The sequence below is a fragment of the Eupeodes corollae genome, chromosome 2, assembly GCF_945859685.1.
Source record: "Eupeodes corollae chromosome 2, idEupCoro1.1, whole genome shotgun sequence".
Lineage (NCBI taxonomy): Eukaryota > Metazoa > Arthropoda > Insecta > Diptera > Syrphidae > Eupeodes > Eupeodes corollae.
Window position 1 is genome coordinate 148,345,078 of NC_079148.1, and position 17,556 is coordinate 148,362,633.

The following is a 17,556-nucleotide window of genomic DNA, read 5'->3' on the forward strand; positions in this document are numbered from 1 at the left end:
CGTGATTGTTATATGGATGAAGAGAGCAGGAAGTTTTAGGTGGTTCCCCCGGTGCCAGTGCCGGTGTGGTGTAATGTGAATAAGTTAATCGGTTGAAAAGTTATATAGGTATAGGCCTGAGGCTTAATTGGAACTGAGATTTTTCTTTGGAGTTCCGTCGGAAGTTTGAATTAATAGCAGTCAATCAGTGTAGAGTTGAAAACACGTCCAATTAGCTACGCTTATAGTCTTGAAATTTTAAGCATCAATTTGATTCACAGAAAAATCTCACAATAATTAAGCTTGACTGTTGACTATAAAAATAAGTTTATTTAATTTTAAACTACTTAAATTGATGAATAATTCCTGTGGAAGCTAAAGACTGATTAAAAATTGGTTTTAAAATTAATAACAAATAAATCTAACGACATTTAGAAAAAAAACAGACTTAATCGCTTACACATAAGCTGCAATACAACTTAAGAGATAATTTAAATTCCCTGAACCAAAAATAGCATTGTTTTGATCAAGGTCTATAAAATGACAGCTTGCAATCCACATCAACAGGACGCGTTCCATAACCAACCTACATTTATATCGATTTTAAATAAATCAGAAACAATTGATGTACACTTTATGCGGCTTATTTCTTGAAGCAAAATATTCCTTCAAAACAAAACGTTATGAATGTTTTATTTTAAATGACAGCTCACAATAATTCACAACACCAAGACACTTTCCACAAATAACCAATTTTATTTTGGTTTTAATTATATTAGAACCAATTTCCCTGTATTTTACGTGGCTTTCTCATTGAAACTAATACTTTTACATTATTTTTAAGAAATAACCAATATTTCAAAAGTTATCTTCTAAATGACAGCGGGCAATCCACAAGAAGAAGATGAGTTCTTTAAATTAGCTTATAGTAAATTCTGAAAAATTCAATTTTCATTTTAAGGCAAATCCCAATATTTGTGTTCTTTTGTAAGCTTTGAACAAAAAAATAACTCACATAGTTTATATTAATTCTTAAACATCAAGAGCGATTTTCCAAATGACAGCTCGCAATCTAAAGCAACAAGACGCGTTCTATAAATCAGAAAAAAGAACTAATTATTTTAAATATCTATTAATTGAAAGCTTTGTGTGGTTTGCTCCTTCAACAAAAAAAAAAAACTATTTTATTATTGTTAAGCAATAACCAATGTAATCTTCTAAATGTCAGCTCAAAATCCACAGCTATAAGACAAGTTCCAAGAAAAAATAGCAAATTCTTTTACTGAATTGCAATAAAATTACAATAAATTTGTGTATGCTTTATGTTACTTACTCCTTAAACAAAAAACATCTCTACATACTTTCAATCAAAAAATATCCGTTTGAACGAAATTTAACAAATGACAGTTTACAATCCACAGCCAGAGACACGTTCCACAAACAGAATAAAATAGATTCTTTAAATATTAAATAAGTTAAAACTAATTTGTTTATGCCAATATCACAGTCGCAGTTTCTGATCCACACTCATGGGAGCTAAATGTCAAAAATATTCTCGTGCGTGTAAGGTGGTGTTCACATTTCTTTGAAGTGATTCATTTTGACATCCTATTTGTATTCCTACTTAGTGATTGAAATAAAAAAGCTTAATAAGGCATCTTTAATTAAAAACAAAGAAGCCGTACGATATAACGTCGATGAGTTTAATGACAACACCGTGTTGAGTATGAGGTTTGACAAAAACTCATCCAGCTGTCATTTTGTGTAAATTGTCAGAAAACTAGAAGTCTTAAAATATTTTTTTAGAACTTAGAATTTTTACCTCTATCATTTAAAGTTAATAAATAATTATGATAGGGATCTTTTGTCAATTTCTAAATAGCTCTATTGAAGTTTGCTGATAAAACCGCTTATAGCTTGTTGTTTGCTCTTGGTATCTTGGAACAACAAAAACCATTAGAAAAAAATTATGTATTGTGTTATGTCCAAACTCAATTGTATTAAAAATAGTGGTATTTCCATTAACTAATAATAATTCTTAGTTGTGCTGGGCCCATCCCTAAGTTCACACCCATTTTTTAAAGAATATATAAGAAATTATTACTTTCTTTAAGAATTTCCAGCAACGTGCCTTTTTGTACCTTTAACATCTGACTTAAGTGAAAGATCGTTCCGTTCGTGTTGTGAAATAAAGCAATTAGACATACCAGATTATCATTGGGCCCGATCTTAATCCTTGCCTTTTATGCAGACATGTCCTGCCAAAAAAAGACATCCATCCTAGGTAGGTATACCTACTGGAAATCATTTACCTTACATAGTGTGTTAATGATCACCTCAGCTCAACTCAGATCACAGACGATAATGACAGCCAAAGCAGTAAATGGCGACTTAGGCTCTGCCATCATTTGATCGTTAAAAATGCGCGTGCAGTTAAAACACAAAACCATCATACCATTGCTGCTATGCAGACCGCACAACCACCAACCGTACAGATTTGACTTACAATCCGCATCTAATTGCGTTCCAAAGAAAATATATATGCAACCACCAACCATCGACTAGCGCTAGCGACAAGCCGCCATACCTGACACTGCGAATACACACCTCAATTGACACTTGAATACATCGAATGTCCAGCCAGCAGACGACGTCAACTTAATCATCCCATCCTGAAGCCAAAGCGGACAGGCCCAGCAGTTAGCAAACGTAAATCGCAAACGCAGACGCAAACGCAGCCCCAGAGCTTATAGGCATCGCACATCAGGCAAGCATATAAAGGTAAACTAAACTGGAATTCCAGCCCCGTTGAATATCAATTATTTGCTCGTTGGTTTGTTTGACAGTTGCGAATGCGCGCATCGGAACTGTTTGCCTAGATCTTAGCTCTGTTCGCCTATCGCTTTTCGATTTTTGTTTTTGTTGTACCTACATAGAAAAAAGCAGGTATAAGCTGATATAGCAAGCAAGTCTCTATGTCTATATGCTCTATGGTGGTGCACAGGTGCGTCTAATTATCATTTCCTTAATCGCCATAAGCTACCCACCACCAAGCGGTTTGGCTAGTAGCTGAACTGCACAACGGTGCAACATTAGCAGCTTACACACGTGCAAATAATCTGGAAAACCTGAATCCATCACAAGTATTAGCGCAATCTCCATAGAGTCTTTAGAAGTCGAAAACCAAGTCCGGTCTGGCAGCTACCTGGGAGCTATACACATGTTGCTGTACTATGACCGTGGACCTGATGCAAGGCCTCTCTCTATCTATCTTTATTTTTTGTTGTGCCCGTAAATGGGAAATTTTCCAGAGACAATCGTTCAACGTTCAGCATTCAGCGTTCATCGTTCACACCACACACCGAGCGTCGAGGTGTGTATTTTTGGGAAAATATTATTGTTGAACGGCAAATTGATTCATTATCATGCGAAGATTCGATTGGAAATGCGGAGATAGAGATGGCGAGTTCATTGTTCTGCCTTTAGTTGGCCTACCTGTTAAGATACTGTTATTTTATTGTTGTCCTAAAGTAATTTACGACCGACGACGACTACGACATCGATCTAGTATTAGGTTTTGAAGCCTCTGCCCTCTGCCTCTTCCCCAATGCTCTGTGTGAATGCGCTTCATAAATTTTCTAATGCTTTCCATAGAAATTAGACTACAAAACGAAAACCAACAGACCCAATGTGCAAACGGTTTCGATTGTCTGGTTCACTGAAGCGGTTCGCGCGGCTCTCATTGGTGAATGGTGATAGTAGATGTGCTAGCGTGCATTACAGGTGCGTCGCAGGTGTTTCCCACACAATTCGTGTGAAAATCGCAATTAAATGAGTTTTTCATGGGGTTTTCCTGGCTCGCAACTCGATTTTCATTTCAACATGTATAAATGTATTTTTATCCTACAACAAGTGGCAAGCAAGTGTTATAGAGCTTTATGCGCGGCTTGGCTTTGGCTTAGGCAGCGAAGCAGCTCAGAGCAGCACAATGCTGCTGATTTGGTGAACTGTTGGTTCGCTACCTTTTGTGGCTACAACAGCAAGCAGCTGGCTGTGTTTGACATTTGTACGATGACTGGACGTGACGTTATGTGAACGCGAACGCAAATGGCTAGTTGAAGTTTCAAATTCGTATTCATGTGAGTTGATATGACTTGGCGATGGTGGCGACGCGACGGTCGCGGTCGGTGGCGGCAGCAGCGGCGACATGAAGTTTCATTGGAGATTCGATTGAAATTTGAATCGCGAGCTTGAATGCTCACCTGAAGGTGAATCCACTACATAATGTAAATGTAAGCATACCTTTATATGCAAAACCTAGATTTTTGTGTGGTGGAGATGTACACCATAAATACACACGAGGTTGTTTTAATTTGATCCCGGGCACTGTTAACGGTCTATTTTGACAGATTATCTATGACATTTGCTGTCAAATATAAACTGTTTATAGGTAGTTAGTTTTTCTTTTTTTTCAAATTAATTAATACTTTGTAAGAATCTACCTATGCTCGTTTATAATTCTATACTGTTAAGAGAGCTTTTGGTCACGATTAAACATTTAATTTTAAGCTGGTTCATTTTGGAGGGGAGGAACATAGATAGATATTTTATGTAGGTAGGTCTGGCTGCGGTACTTTTATGTAGATATTATTGTTTGATTTTGTTTGTTGATTATCATTTTCGAATCGATTTGGTATTCCTATCGACTTAATTGAAAGTATACACGCCATGAATGGTAATTGACGATTGAATAACACCAAATTGTAGCTTATTTTATACCTTATAGTAGGTAACTTGTTATTAATGAGTTAAACGAATTTTTAAAACAAGTTTTCGCACAAAGTAAGTAAATATACCTGGACTTGTATACCTATCTATTTACTTAGGTACTTATAGATAGATACTTATTTAAAATAGATGGACATGTTTGATTATAGAAATAAAATTCTATAGGTATGAAAATTGAATATGAAAATAAAGCGTATGAAATAGTGTGTTGTAGGTTTATTTTGTGTGATGTATGACATGATTGACGTTGATGAAATGGAATATATTATTATTATATTAGAGGTTTTATAATATGTTATGTAAATTTACATGTTTTATTTACATTTTGTCAATTTCAAGGAAAAGTCTCCCGCTGAATAACTAATTTATTATCTCATTTCGAAATGATTTAGTTAGTTTCCCTTTAAATGTTTACGTTAAAATAAGTTTCAATGAACAGTTTAAAACTTATAATATAAACGATTTTACTTTTATCTTTATCTAATGAATAAATAATATCTAAATAAAACTATCGTGTAAACTTATGTTTCACCGTCTGTGATAATATTTTTTAGGCAACGTTTAAACTTGCTCCTTGTCTTAGTGGATGCATTTGAATTCGAATGCGTTCATTCTTCTAGAATGCGGATAGAAATTAATAATCTTTTCACAATAAATCTACAACCGAGTTCTCGGCAAAAAGTTTTTGATAACCTGAAAATCGTCCAACTGAACATTTACACATTTTCGTTTGACATTTCAATTTGTGCAACATCGACTGTCAAATTTTGTTTTGATGTTAAGCTTGTCAGTAAAAGTTTAGTCCTTAAATTATTATTATAAAAATGCATTTAGACCAACTTATTTTAATTTGTATAGGTGCATAAAATGAAAAGTCAAAAAAATATGAAGATTTTGTTAAACTTTTTTCATTATCTCAAGCATCTGGCATCAGAAAAAAAAGTGTTTTTTGTTTGCAAATCCTCGAACCCAAAATGCGAATGATAACTCCTTATAAATATGGAGAATATTTTAAGAAATTGAAAACCCTGCAGTTGTGGACAGAAATTCAATTTAAATGTGAAAAATTTCTTTTGACATCAGCTGTTTTGTTTACATTTAATTGAGCGCTGAATGCTGCGAAAGGTTTGTTTGTTTAGCTCATCTGTGAATTGTTACTAGTTTTTGACAGGTTTAATATAAAACTTGTGGTTTATGAACATTAGCGGCTTACGAATAATGTATTGGAGAACTTTTCGATGTGGGTTTTTGGGCAAAACTGATAATTTCGGTAAAAGAAATGTTTGGATATTTGATTAAAAGATTCCAAGATTAAATACCAAGAATAAGTAAGTTTCATATCGGAGAAACAGTCTATTTGAGGAAAAATGTTTTTTTGAAGCTTGTCAATCCTTTGCATAGCGACACTTACTGATTTCAAAATGAATGTTCAAAAATTTTCGCAAAATTTAAATCCAAACTGCCCATATATCTTCAAAATATACAAACAAATTGCTTTGCTTCTATCCTGCCAGCTGTCAACAAATTAGGATGAACATGATAAATTTTATCCCTATTATTCAAAATAAAAAATCAACTAACTTTCTGTCATTTCGGAATTCTTTATCATACAAGAGATTGCAATTTTTTTAAGAGAGACTTTATAATTTTTTTGGTCTCCTTTTTAAACACGGCATTGTTTTAGTCCCAAATTCCAATATAAGTTCCAAGCTGACATTTTTAACTTATCTAAAAGTCCAGAAAATTAAAGGAATTTAGAATAAAATAACATACCTAATTTGTTTTCTACGTTCAACTGTCACTCTTCTAAAGGACACATTTGACGCTTTTCTTTCTTAATTCTAAACACAGTTTTTTAAATTTACATTTTTTGGTCTCTGAATATTTAGAAGGCGTCCATAATAAGCTAAAAAAAATATGGAATAAACTCTTTAAAAAAAAAAACAATTTCAGACGTAGGAGATGACAAAAGTCTCAAATTAGTCAAAATAGTAAATCCTGGAACCCCAAATGCGTCGATAACTGTAAGAAATTGAATTGTCTTCAGTGAGAGACAAAAATTTTAATGTGAAATATTTCTTTTGACAGCAACTGTTTTGTTTACATTTAATTAAGCGCTGATTGTTTCGAAAAGTTTGTTTGTTTAGTATATCTTTGAATTGCTGCTTGTTTTTGACAGGTTAGGGGTTACGAATAATGTATGGGAAAACTTATGTTTTCGATGTGGGTTTTCGGACAAACCCGATAATTTCGCCAAAAACCGGTTTTTGGTGTGAAAATCTAATAAGAAAGATTTGGGTATTTGATTTAAAGATTTAAATACCAAGAATAAGTAAGTTTCACATTGGAGAAACAGTCTATCTGAAAGAAAATGTTTTTTTTCGAAGCTTGTAAAGCCATTGCTTCGCGAAACTTACTGATTTTAAAATGAATGTTACAAATTTTTCGCAAATTAAAATCCAAACGGGCTTTGCCAGACGTCAAAAAATTATTATGAATATAATAAATTTTGTCCTATTATTAAAAACAAACAAATTAACTGACGTTCTGTCATTTCGGAATTCTTTATCATAAAAGATATTTGCAAATTTTTGTTTTGAAAACTTTATCGACGATTTTTGACGGAGCAAAACGTCAAAAAGAATTTGCAAATTTTCTGGTCTACTTTTGAAGCACGGAATTAGTTTAGTAGCAAGTTTCAGTTTTATTTCCAAGTTGACAGCATTTTTTACTTAAAATCATAGAAAATCATAGAGATTTTCTTTCTTTTTGATTTCTTAGTTCTGAACACAAACTGTCAAATTTTAAATTGTGGTTATAACTTTTATTTTAATGCAATACGTTCGGAGCTTCAAACTTCTGTTAGATTTTTGTTTTAAATTTTAATTATTTGGTTTCTGTATATTTAGAGCGCGTCCATAATTATTTTAAAAAAATCGGCATTCTGCTTAAAAAGCTGTTTACTTAAAATCAATTTCAGACGTAGGAGATGACAAAAGTATCAAATTAGTCGAAATAGCGGATAAGCATGACCAAAATGCTTAAAAATATCTGGGTTCAGAGATCAGTAGACATGTTCTGTAATCTATTCAATAAAATTCGTAGTATTTTGAAACAATAATGTCATTTTTTAATGTCATCGGGATAATGTAACTTTGACAGTTAATAATATGGATAATATGGAATTCAAATCACTGGAAAAACTGTTTCAAAAGAGTTTTGGAACCTATAACTTTTTCTCATCAAATGTCAGAACTCATAACATGATTAAAAGAAGGCAAAAACAAAAACTTTTCAGAGGTAAAAAGGCAAGCAAAATAATAACTAGTTAATTTCGGAAATTTATTGATTTTTAAGTATTTTGGATACTTTAAAAAGTCCTGCTCAACGTCCTTCCCTTTGGTAGGACCCAGATATATAGCATCTTGCACATTAAAGTGCCTTGCACATGAGAGCAAACAACGAATGGACAAGCAAACGTGATTTTACACATTTCAAAAAGTCAATTTCAAACAAAAACACATTTAAATTACAAGAAAACAATTGACAATAATTTTAAGATAATACAATTTGCATTATGTTCTCTAAACCAAGGCAATTTTGTAAAAACAATTTGGTAGTAACGAATTGCAGTGTGGTTGCTACGAACTGTCAAACTTTATTCGCGTTCCACATGCCATCCACACTGCAACGAAAAAATTTAATTAAAGCTCATGTGAAAGAAAAGTCAAAATATGCGTTCATTTGTTATTCGCTCTCAATCCTTCCGTACAAATTTTCGAAATCGTTCTTCTAGCATATCGAATTGATACATCTTTTTGCTTCTCGTCGTTGATTGACAATTATCGTCTCGATTGTGCAACCCTCAACTTTCTTCTTTGTTTTTAATTTTGTTTGACAGACGATTGACAGTTCAACTTATCACCTTCCAATGGGAATTCCAGTCAGAAAACTTTGGTATTGAACTTTTTGCGTGAACCCGATTTTTTGCATAGACAATAGCTGAGTAGTAAGTTTTTTTAATATTGAGCAAACACTAAAGGGGTTACGAATACCCTTATATAATGATTGAACAAATTGCTAGAAATTAGGAAGGGAGGACAGGAGATTAGAAAGGTGATCATTTTGTAACTATGAGAAAAGTTAGTGTGATGTGTTTTACCAATGATTAAACTTATTCAGCTATAACCAATAGAGCTTTTACTAGATTTAATATCATTTGCCATAATGTTCTGAGCTCAGTTGTTTGTCCTCCTTTGCATGAATCACATGCTAACTAACTTTATTACCTATGAATTAATTAACGAATAAAGTACAATTATATATGTGAAGTTAAATAATCTGCCTTTTTACTCGAGTCATCACAGTGGCGACGAGGATAAAAATATCTAAACGAAAGCCTTAAAAAAAAAAAAAAAAAAAAAAAACAATAAACAATAGGAAGTGCAAAATGTCAATTATCGGCTCAGTTGAAAAATTTAATTTTAATCAAAATGACTGGCATATATTTAAAGCGCAGTTAGACCAGTTTTTCATTGCTAACGATGTAACTGTGGAAGTAAAGAAGAAAGCAATTTGAATTAGTGCTTTATCAGAACAATCATATAAATTGGTTAATAATTTGATTCACCCAAATAAAATAGAAACGGCTTCGTACGATGTGCTAAGCAAAGCTTTCAGCGATCATCTTAAGCCTACAGTTTCTGGGTTTGCTGAGCGTCACAAGTTCTACTCTGCAGTTAAAGATCATCATGAAACAGTAAACCAATGGGCAGCACGAGTGCGATCACTTTCTATAAGCTGCGAGTTTGGAGTTGAGCTTAATTCAGCTCTACGCGATAAGTTCGTGATGGGACTGCAGAAAGGAGCGGCAAAGGACAAGCTATTTTTGGAGAGCGTGGAAAAGTTAACATTCGACAAAGCCGTTGAAATTGCTAATGCGGTGGAGTGTGTCAAGCACCAGTACGAGCTTGACGTAAGCATAAAACAAGAACCAAGTTCATCTGACGGTATTTATCGAATGGGGCAAACGAGGCAAAAGGGCAACAGTGGGCAGGTAACGGGCAAACAACATCATCAGCAGCAGCGTAGACAAAAGCAACAAGGTAACAACAGCTATATGGACAGTAAGTGTTCAATTTGCGGTCTGTCAAATCATATAGAAAGCTCATGTCGATTTAAGAATTATCGATGTAAACGATGTAAAAGAAGAGGGCATTTGCTACGTGTGTGTCCAAATAAAAATAATAATTATAACGGACAACAAGATTTTAAGTATATCGAAGGAACTGAATTATCTTTGTTTAATTTAGCTTCTAGTATAGAATCAAATGAACCTATTAAATTAAAAGTTTGCATGAATAGTATTCCTATGACGATGGAAATTGACACGGGTGCTTCTATTTCTGCAATCTCCTTAAAAACATATCGCGATCATTTTAAGTTGCATGCGTTAGAAACATCTAGTTTAGTATTTAATAATTATAATGGCACAAAAATTAAACCTATTGGTGTTTGTGTAATGGATGTTTTATACAAGAATGTGTGTAAAAAGATTAAAGTTGTTGTTGTTGAAAACGGTGGTCCACCATTACTAGGCCGAAATTTCTTAAATGAATTTGGTATTAAATTTGAAAATTTATATTATGTTGAGAAAAATATTTCTTCAGAAGTGCATGCAATAACTGAAAATTTTAGTGAATTATTTGACGGAAAATTAGGAAAATTTAATAAAAGTTTGATTTCATTACATGTAAAAAGTGACTGCTGTCCAAAGTTTTTCAAGCCACGCCAAATGCCATTAGCTTTGAAAGAAAAGGTGGAGAGTGAAATTGACAAGCTAGTAGATCTGGGTGTATTAGAACCTGTAAATTTTAGTGAGTGGGGAACCCCGATCGTTCCTATTTTAAAAAAGTCAGGTGAGGTGCGGATTTGCGGGGATTTTAAAATCACCGTCAATCCTCAATTATTAATTGATAAATATCCTCTTCCAAGAATCGAGGAATTATTCGCGCAACTGCATGGTGGCGAAGAATTCACAAAATTAGATTTGTCGATGGCGTACCAGCAGTTGGTTCTGGACGATGAGTCTAGAAAATTAACAACGATATCCACAACAAAAGGGCTATTTCGCTACACGCGCTTAGTTTATGGTTTGGCATCAGCTCCAGCGGTGTTTCAAAAAATGATGGATAGTTTGTTAATGGGCATTAAAGGTGTGGTAGTGTTCCTTGATGACATATTGATAACAGCTCCAAATAGGAAATTGCATATAGAAAAGGTAAAGAATGTTCTGAAAATCTTGCAAGACGCAGGCCTTAAGTTAAATAAAGATAAATGCACCTTCCTAGCTAAGTCAATAAATTATTTAGGTCATGTGATAGACAAATCGGGATTAAAAACTTGTCCTAATAAGATTAAAACGATTCAAGAGATTCAAGATCCCACTTGTTTAAAAGAATTGCAATCGTTTCTTGGTGTCATAAATTTTTATAGAAAGTTTTTGCCTAATGTAACTACACTTTGCGCACCATTATACGATTTATTAAAAAAGACCGCGAAATTTGAGTGGACTGAGGTACATTCTGAAGCCATTAGCAAGATAAAAAGAGAACTAATTTCAAAGTCTGCCTTGGCTCATTTTAATCCAATGTTGGTGATAAAGCTTACGGTGGATGCTAGTCCGATTGGACTAGGCGCTGTGTTATCTCAGGTATATGAAAATGGTTTGGAGAGGCCAATAGAGTTTGCGTCCCGAAAGCTGACTGATACGGAACAAAAGTACTCGCAGTTAGATAGGGAAGCCATAGCTATTCTTTTTGGGGTTAAAAGATTCCACCATTACTTGTATGGCAGAGAATTCACTTTAGTGACGGATAATAAGCCGCTTATGCATATATTTGGTTCCAAGAAAGGTATACCACAGATGGCAGCTAATCGTTTGCAACGGATTGCACTAGTTTTGACCGGATATACGTTTAAAATTGAATGTATTAGATCACATGCAAATGTTGCCGATTATTTCTCTCGATTTCCAAACGAAGAATCTGTCGGTATGCAAGTAGACGACTCGAATTTGTGTTACATAAACTATGTAAAAGAAATAAGTAATTTACCCATCACTATAGAAGATGTTAAAAAAGAATCTGAAAAGGATTCCATAGTATCAAAAGTTATACAGTACATGCAATCTGGTTGGGAACATGACAAGGTCGACGTTTCTCTTAGACCATTTTTTTTGAGACGACATGAACTAAACATTGAGTATGGTTGTTTATTTTGGGGTTACCGCATTATAATTCCTGTATCATTGCAGGCATCGGTTTTAGGTGAATTACATAAAACGCACATGGGCATAGGAAAAATGAAAGCTATGGCAAGAAGTTATTGTTGGTGGCCAAAGCTTGATGGTGAATTGGAAGCTATTGCTAAATCTTGTGAACAATGCCTGGCAACTAGAACTGATCCCCCAAAAGGGAAGCTGATTTGCTGGGAGTGGCCTGAAGAACCGTGGACTCGCGTTCACATAGATTTTTTGGGACCAATTTTTAAGAGATGGTTTTTAGTGGTAGTGGACAGCCATAGCAAGTGGCCAGAATGTTTAGACATGGGCACTAATACAACAAGTAGGGCTACTATAAATAAACTAAGACCATTATTTGCGCGTTTTGGCGTACCTAAAATATTAGTATCCGATAATGGCACCGCATTTGTTTCGAGCGAATTTGAAAATTTTTTAAATATGAATGGTATAAAACATCGCACAACACCAGTAGGAAACCCGGCTACGAACGGGCAAGCCGAAAATTTTGTTAAAACTATTAAAAACGCATTAAAACGAGCATTAGGAGCAAATGAAAAAATTGAAATCCAAACTGCACTTAATTCGTTTTTATTAGACTATAGAAATACTATTCATTCAAGCACAGACGTATCTCCAGCTGAACTTATGTTAGGAAGAAAATTAAGAACTAGGCTAGATTTACTTAATCCTAAACGAAACATGAAAGTTGATTTAAGTAAAATTGGAACAACTATTGAAAAACAACAAAAATGTCAAAAACAAAATTATAAATCTAAAACAAGAAAAACTTTTAAAATTAATGATATTGTCATGGTTAAAGATTATTGTAAAGCTAATAAAATAATTTGGACTAAAGCTAAAATTGTAAAAATATTAGGCATGCAAATATATTTAGTGCAAGTAATAAAATCTAATAAAATCTGGAAAAGACATGTAAATCAAATAATCAGTGTTTGCGACAAAAATAGTCAAAGTTATATTCCTGTTACTCTGAATGATGATATCGATAATATAATAAAAAATAAATCTATAAGTAATGAATCTTTTTGTGAACCTAATGTTAAATCAAATGTAGAATCTCATTTTGATGAAGGAGATGTACATACTAAATCGGACAAAGATCCGGAAAAAGAAGATGAAGTAAATATTATTAGAAATAAAAAACTTAATGTAAATAGAGGAGGTACTCCTGAAAAAACTGTAAAAAAGCATCATCTAAGAAGTTTAAAAAATAATGAATTTAACAGTTTGTAATGAAGTATCTTAATTCAAAATTGTAAAGGACAATCAACTGAAGGGGGATATTGTGATGTGTTTTACCAATGATTAAACTTATTCAGCTATAACCAATAGAGCTTTTACTAGATTTAATATCATTTGCCATAATGTTCTGAGCTCAGTTGTTTGTCCTCCTTTGCATGAATCACATGCTAACTAACTTTATTACCTATGAATTAATTAACGAATAAAGTACAATTATATATGTGAAGTTAAATAATCTGCCTTTTTACTCGAGTCATCACAGTTAGAAAGCTAATTTTTGATGTGTGGCTTGCATCTCTATACACAGTATGACTGAAATTGAGCGCAGTTGTAACTGATTGACATTCCTAGAAGTTCAAGCATTACATCAGAATTGTTTGGGAAAGGCGGAGCAAGTCTTGTAATATTTTCCCTTCTCTTTTGGATATGTATTTGCAGTGCTTCACAAATGTCAAAGTTCTGTTACCGTCCTCAGTTTTTTTATTTTCTGTATGTGAATTCCTACTTTCCTTTTGGCTAAAGTGTCAAACTTTTATGAGACCGAATTCAACTCAAGAAACTTAGAATCTTTGTCATATTAGGTCGTCTCGATTCAGGTAAGAAACCACAAGTTACAGTAATTTCAAATATTTTTTTAATTTTTGCGTGGGCACAAGTGCTTAAAATAATTACCTTAGGTTACTTTAGCAGTGCAATGTTTGGATTATACTACACTTCCTACTAATCCCTTTCAATGTTTAACGGTATATATTTTGATGAGCACAGCACCTAACTTACAGCCTCAAAGGCTGATGGTGAGCATAATAAAAATTCGCAATGAAAATTTACGAGCATATTAAACAGTCGGCTTTTCAAAATTATTATTATTGTAAATTTTTATTATCCATCTAATTATATTTTTCATAGCCACAATTTCTTAATATCTACACAGAACGTATAGGTACAATATCTTTGAATGCATATTCGTCCAGCTATATAAATTACATAACATAATATCTATATGGGGAGCCTATATTAATGATGTTAATGGTCGGGGCGGTTGATGCTGGTGGAAGTATTTTTTGCAGTATGCTTGCAAATGGTTGTAAATTACATGTGTACATATATTTAGGAGCATCAGTGTTCTAAAGAAAATTTACATTTCAAAAGATATTTTCACTCAGTTAATATAGTTTTTGTTTTTGTTTTGGCAGATTGCAGAGATGATAGAAGGAAAGATTTTCAGTCATCATCTTTTGAATTTTTATTCTCAAAAGTCTTGACGTGCATATGCATATGTGTGTATATGTACTATGTGTGGATAATTGATGGTGCTATGATTTTTATTACAGTATGTCAGAAGGTGTTTATTATATGTATCTAAAATTTGATTTAGTGCTTTTTGGGGATTTTGTGGTTGTGGTTCTGAATATTTTCTAATAATTACACTGTGAAAACTTAAACGTGTCTTGTGAGAAAGGCGTGTAGTGAAAAAGTGACCTTTAAGAAAATATTTTCCTAATTATTCTCTAGAATGTTTTATAGCATTCATGCAATGGCGGAAAACCTGGATAAATTTATATCCGAGGAAAATAACTGTCAAACATTGTTTTCTGCTACCAGCAGCGCCAGTGTGTCAGCAACACAAAACAGTCAATGAGTTATGAACTTTGCGAACAGACTTATTTTTTTCAAAGTTTACTTCTACAATTTGGAAGTGTCCAATGTCCATTTTGTTTTGGTGACATCTGTCAAATCTTTTGTTTATTATTTAGTTTCAGTTGTTTATAGTACCCGTGGCTTGGGTCTTAATGAGTCACTTTAATTTAAATAATTTTCGCGGGTACTGCCTCTTGCGAGGAATTGACAAATCCTTCAAGAGTAATTCTTGTCATGAAAAAGTGCTTTCTCAAATTAGCCGTTCGGATTCGGTCTAAAATTGTAGGTCCCTTCCATTCCTGACAACAGTTCTCGCACACAGGAATGGTTGAGAGTTGTAAGTCACTAGGCCCTGGTTCACAACGGACTGTTGCGCCACCTAATTTAATTTTGAATTCAGTTGTTTATACCAAATCATCATGGCAAGTCACACGATTGAACAGCACGTTAAAATCATAAAACTTCATTATCAAAATGAGTGTTCGTTAACGCAAACGTTGCGCACATTGCGCCCATTTTACTGTTGACGTGGTGGACCTAACCGTGCGTCGACTTTTCAACGTTTGCTGGCCAAATTTCAGGCAGTCGGATCAGTAAACAATCAGCCAACACCGGTGCGTTCAAAGAATGCAAGATCGATCGAGAACATCGCCGATGTTAAAGTTCATGACAATAGACAACGCCCTGTATTCGCTGACTGGGCTTCGAGTCGTTTGAAGGAGGATCCCAATTTTGTCCGAAAAATCATCTGTGTCAACAAGCAAAACTGCCGTATATGGGACGTTACCAAACCACGCGAGGTTCACCAGGTGATAATTCAATGACCTCAAAAAGTTATCGTGTTTTGTGGGAAAATCTATCCATAGAATGGATGGGTTTTTGACATTTATATGAGTCTCGAATGAATCTTATGTGATTTCGTTCTCAAATGTTGGTACGATTGATATTGCATTTGTATCTCGATGGTTGTGTTCGTTGAGTAGTTGTGCACTTGGAGTCATGTGTGTTTTCCATCGGGGAAAAAAATCAATCTATTACTGTTGATATTAGTTAGTTTTGTTATTGAAAATGGACTAACTGTAGATAAGATAAATAAGTTTTTTTATGTTTCCACCAAAGGTTTGTCTCAGTTTAGATTAAATAAACCTTTTTGGTGTTTCCACCGTACAAGAAGATTTAAAAATGATTAAGTTTGACAGCACTTTATAAAATGCAAATGGTGTTTCGATGTTTCTTATAAAGTTCAAGTGAGATAGTGTGATTCATGTTAAACAATAAAGAACTGATTAGTTTAGCATTATATAAGAATATGTTTTTGTTTATTAAAACAAAACTATATTTTTTGTACACGAACATGCAAATAAACAGACCATAATGTATTATCTGTAAAACCAAATCCTCCACAGGATTTTCTTAAGAAATTCTGACTCGACTCCTATCTCCGACCGGAATCGAGGCGAATCAAGCCCATTTCAACTCGCTTCAGGTATATATAGAATTGAGGCGAGCTTCAAGTCCGTAGTAGTCTACGAACAAAGACCCTCCTTGAAGCAATTGTTAAATGAACTTTTTTGTATAGAATCTCAATATCCAGATGTTTTCTTAACATTTTTTCTTAAAAATTGCCCATTTTATTAACTTCCCATAGGAAGTTATTGTAATGGGTCCGATTTGTCAAATTGAAAATTTTGACATTTCTCGACGTTTCAAGGTTCCTAGAGCCGAAATAAAAGATTTTTAAAAAGATGTCTGTGCGTGCGTGTGTACGTACGTTTGTACGTCCGTACGTTCGCGACGTTTTTTTCGTCCTCCATAGCTCAAGAACCAAAAGAGTTATCGACTTCAAATAAATTTTGTTATGCAAATAATAAGGCAGAAAGATGCAGAAAGGGCTCTCAAGAAAATTGCTTGGGTGTTTTTTTTTACCATAGCAGTTTGAAAAAAAGGTGAAAATTTTGGTTAACCCTAAATATCTTACGAACCAAAAACGCTAGAGACTTGAATTAAATTTTATATAATATATTGTAACGTGATACCAAACAGGTATATTTTTTGAAAAAAAATCAATATAACGTTTTGTTTTATAAATCAAATCCGTACTTTTTTGAAAACAACGTTAGTGAGGCGCTACATAATGGTGATAATCAATTTCTTATGGTCCAAATTGAATCAGAATGACCCAGATGACACGTGGTTATAGCAGGACGGGCTGCGTTACGTGCCACACAGCAAACACCACGACATCTACACACCCTATATATGAAACAGATAAAATGAAAAAAATGTGTCGAAAAAATCAAAGTAACGTAAAGTGACATTCAAATAAGCGAAGACACACATTTCACAAAGAAAAACATTGAAACAAATATTAAGTAGGATCCAACTGCTGATAGAATTTTGACGTTTACTCGAGTCTCGAATACAAATGTTGTTACAATTGACAATTGCCATGTATGTATCTCGAAAGCATGTTCATAGAGTGTAGTAACTAGTTTCTTTTTAAGCATTTTTTTTCAGTGAGATTATTTGGTGCATTTCTTGAGATTTTATGTATTATCTGCAAACAAACTATAACGAAACAAGAA

General features: G+C 33.7%; 1 protein-coding gene across 1 annotated transcript; it reads left to right on the forward strand.

Moving 5' to 3' along the window:
* The first annotated feature begins 855 nt into the window (after positions 1 to 855).
* On the forward strand, positions 856 to 15,795 carry LOC129945290 (uncharacterized protein K02A2.6-like). Its single transcript, XM_056054946.1, has 5 exons — positions 856 to 907; positions 9,411 to 9,893; positions 10,080 to 12,392; positions 13,146 to 13,210; positions 15,553 to 15,795. The coding sequence occupies exons 1-5, from the start codon at positions 856 to 858 to the stop codon at positions 15,793 to 15,795; spliced, it is 3,156 nt and encodes a 1,051-aa protein (XP_055910921.1).
* Positions 15,796 to 17,556: the final 1,761 nt, after the last annotated feature.

Bases quoted from the DNA above. Each gene is read 5' to 3' on its own strand.
- LOC129945290 (XM_056054946.1), top strand. From the start codon at position 856: ATGACAGCGGGCAATCCACAAGAAGAAGATGAGTTCTTTAAATTAGCT. The intron at 908-9,410 runs GTAAATTCTGAA...CAAATAAAATAG, and splicing joins GTTCTTTAAATTAGCTTATA to AAACGGCTTCGTACGATGTG. The intron at 12,393-13,145 runs GTAGGGCTACTA...AATCAAATGTAG, and splicing joins CATGGGCACTAATACAACAA to AATCTCATTTTGATGAAGGA.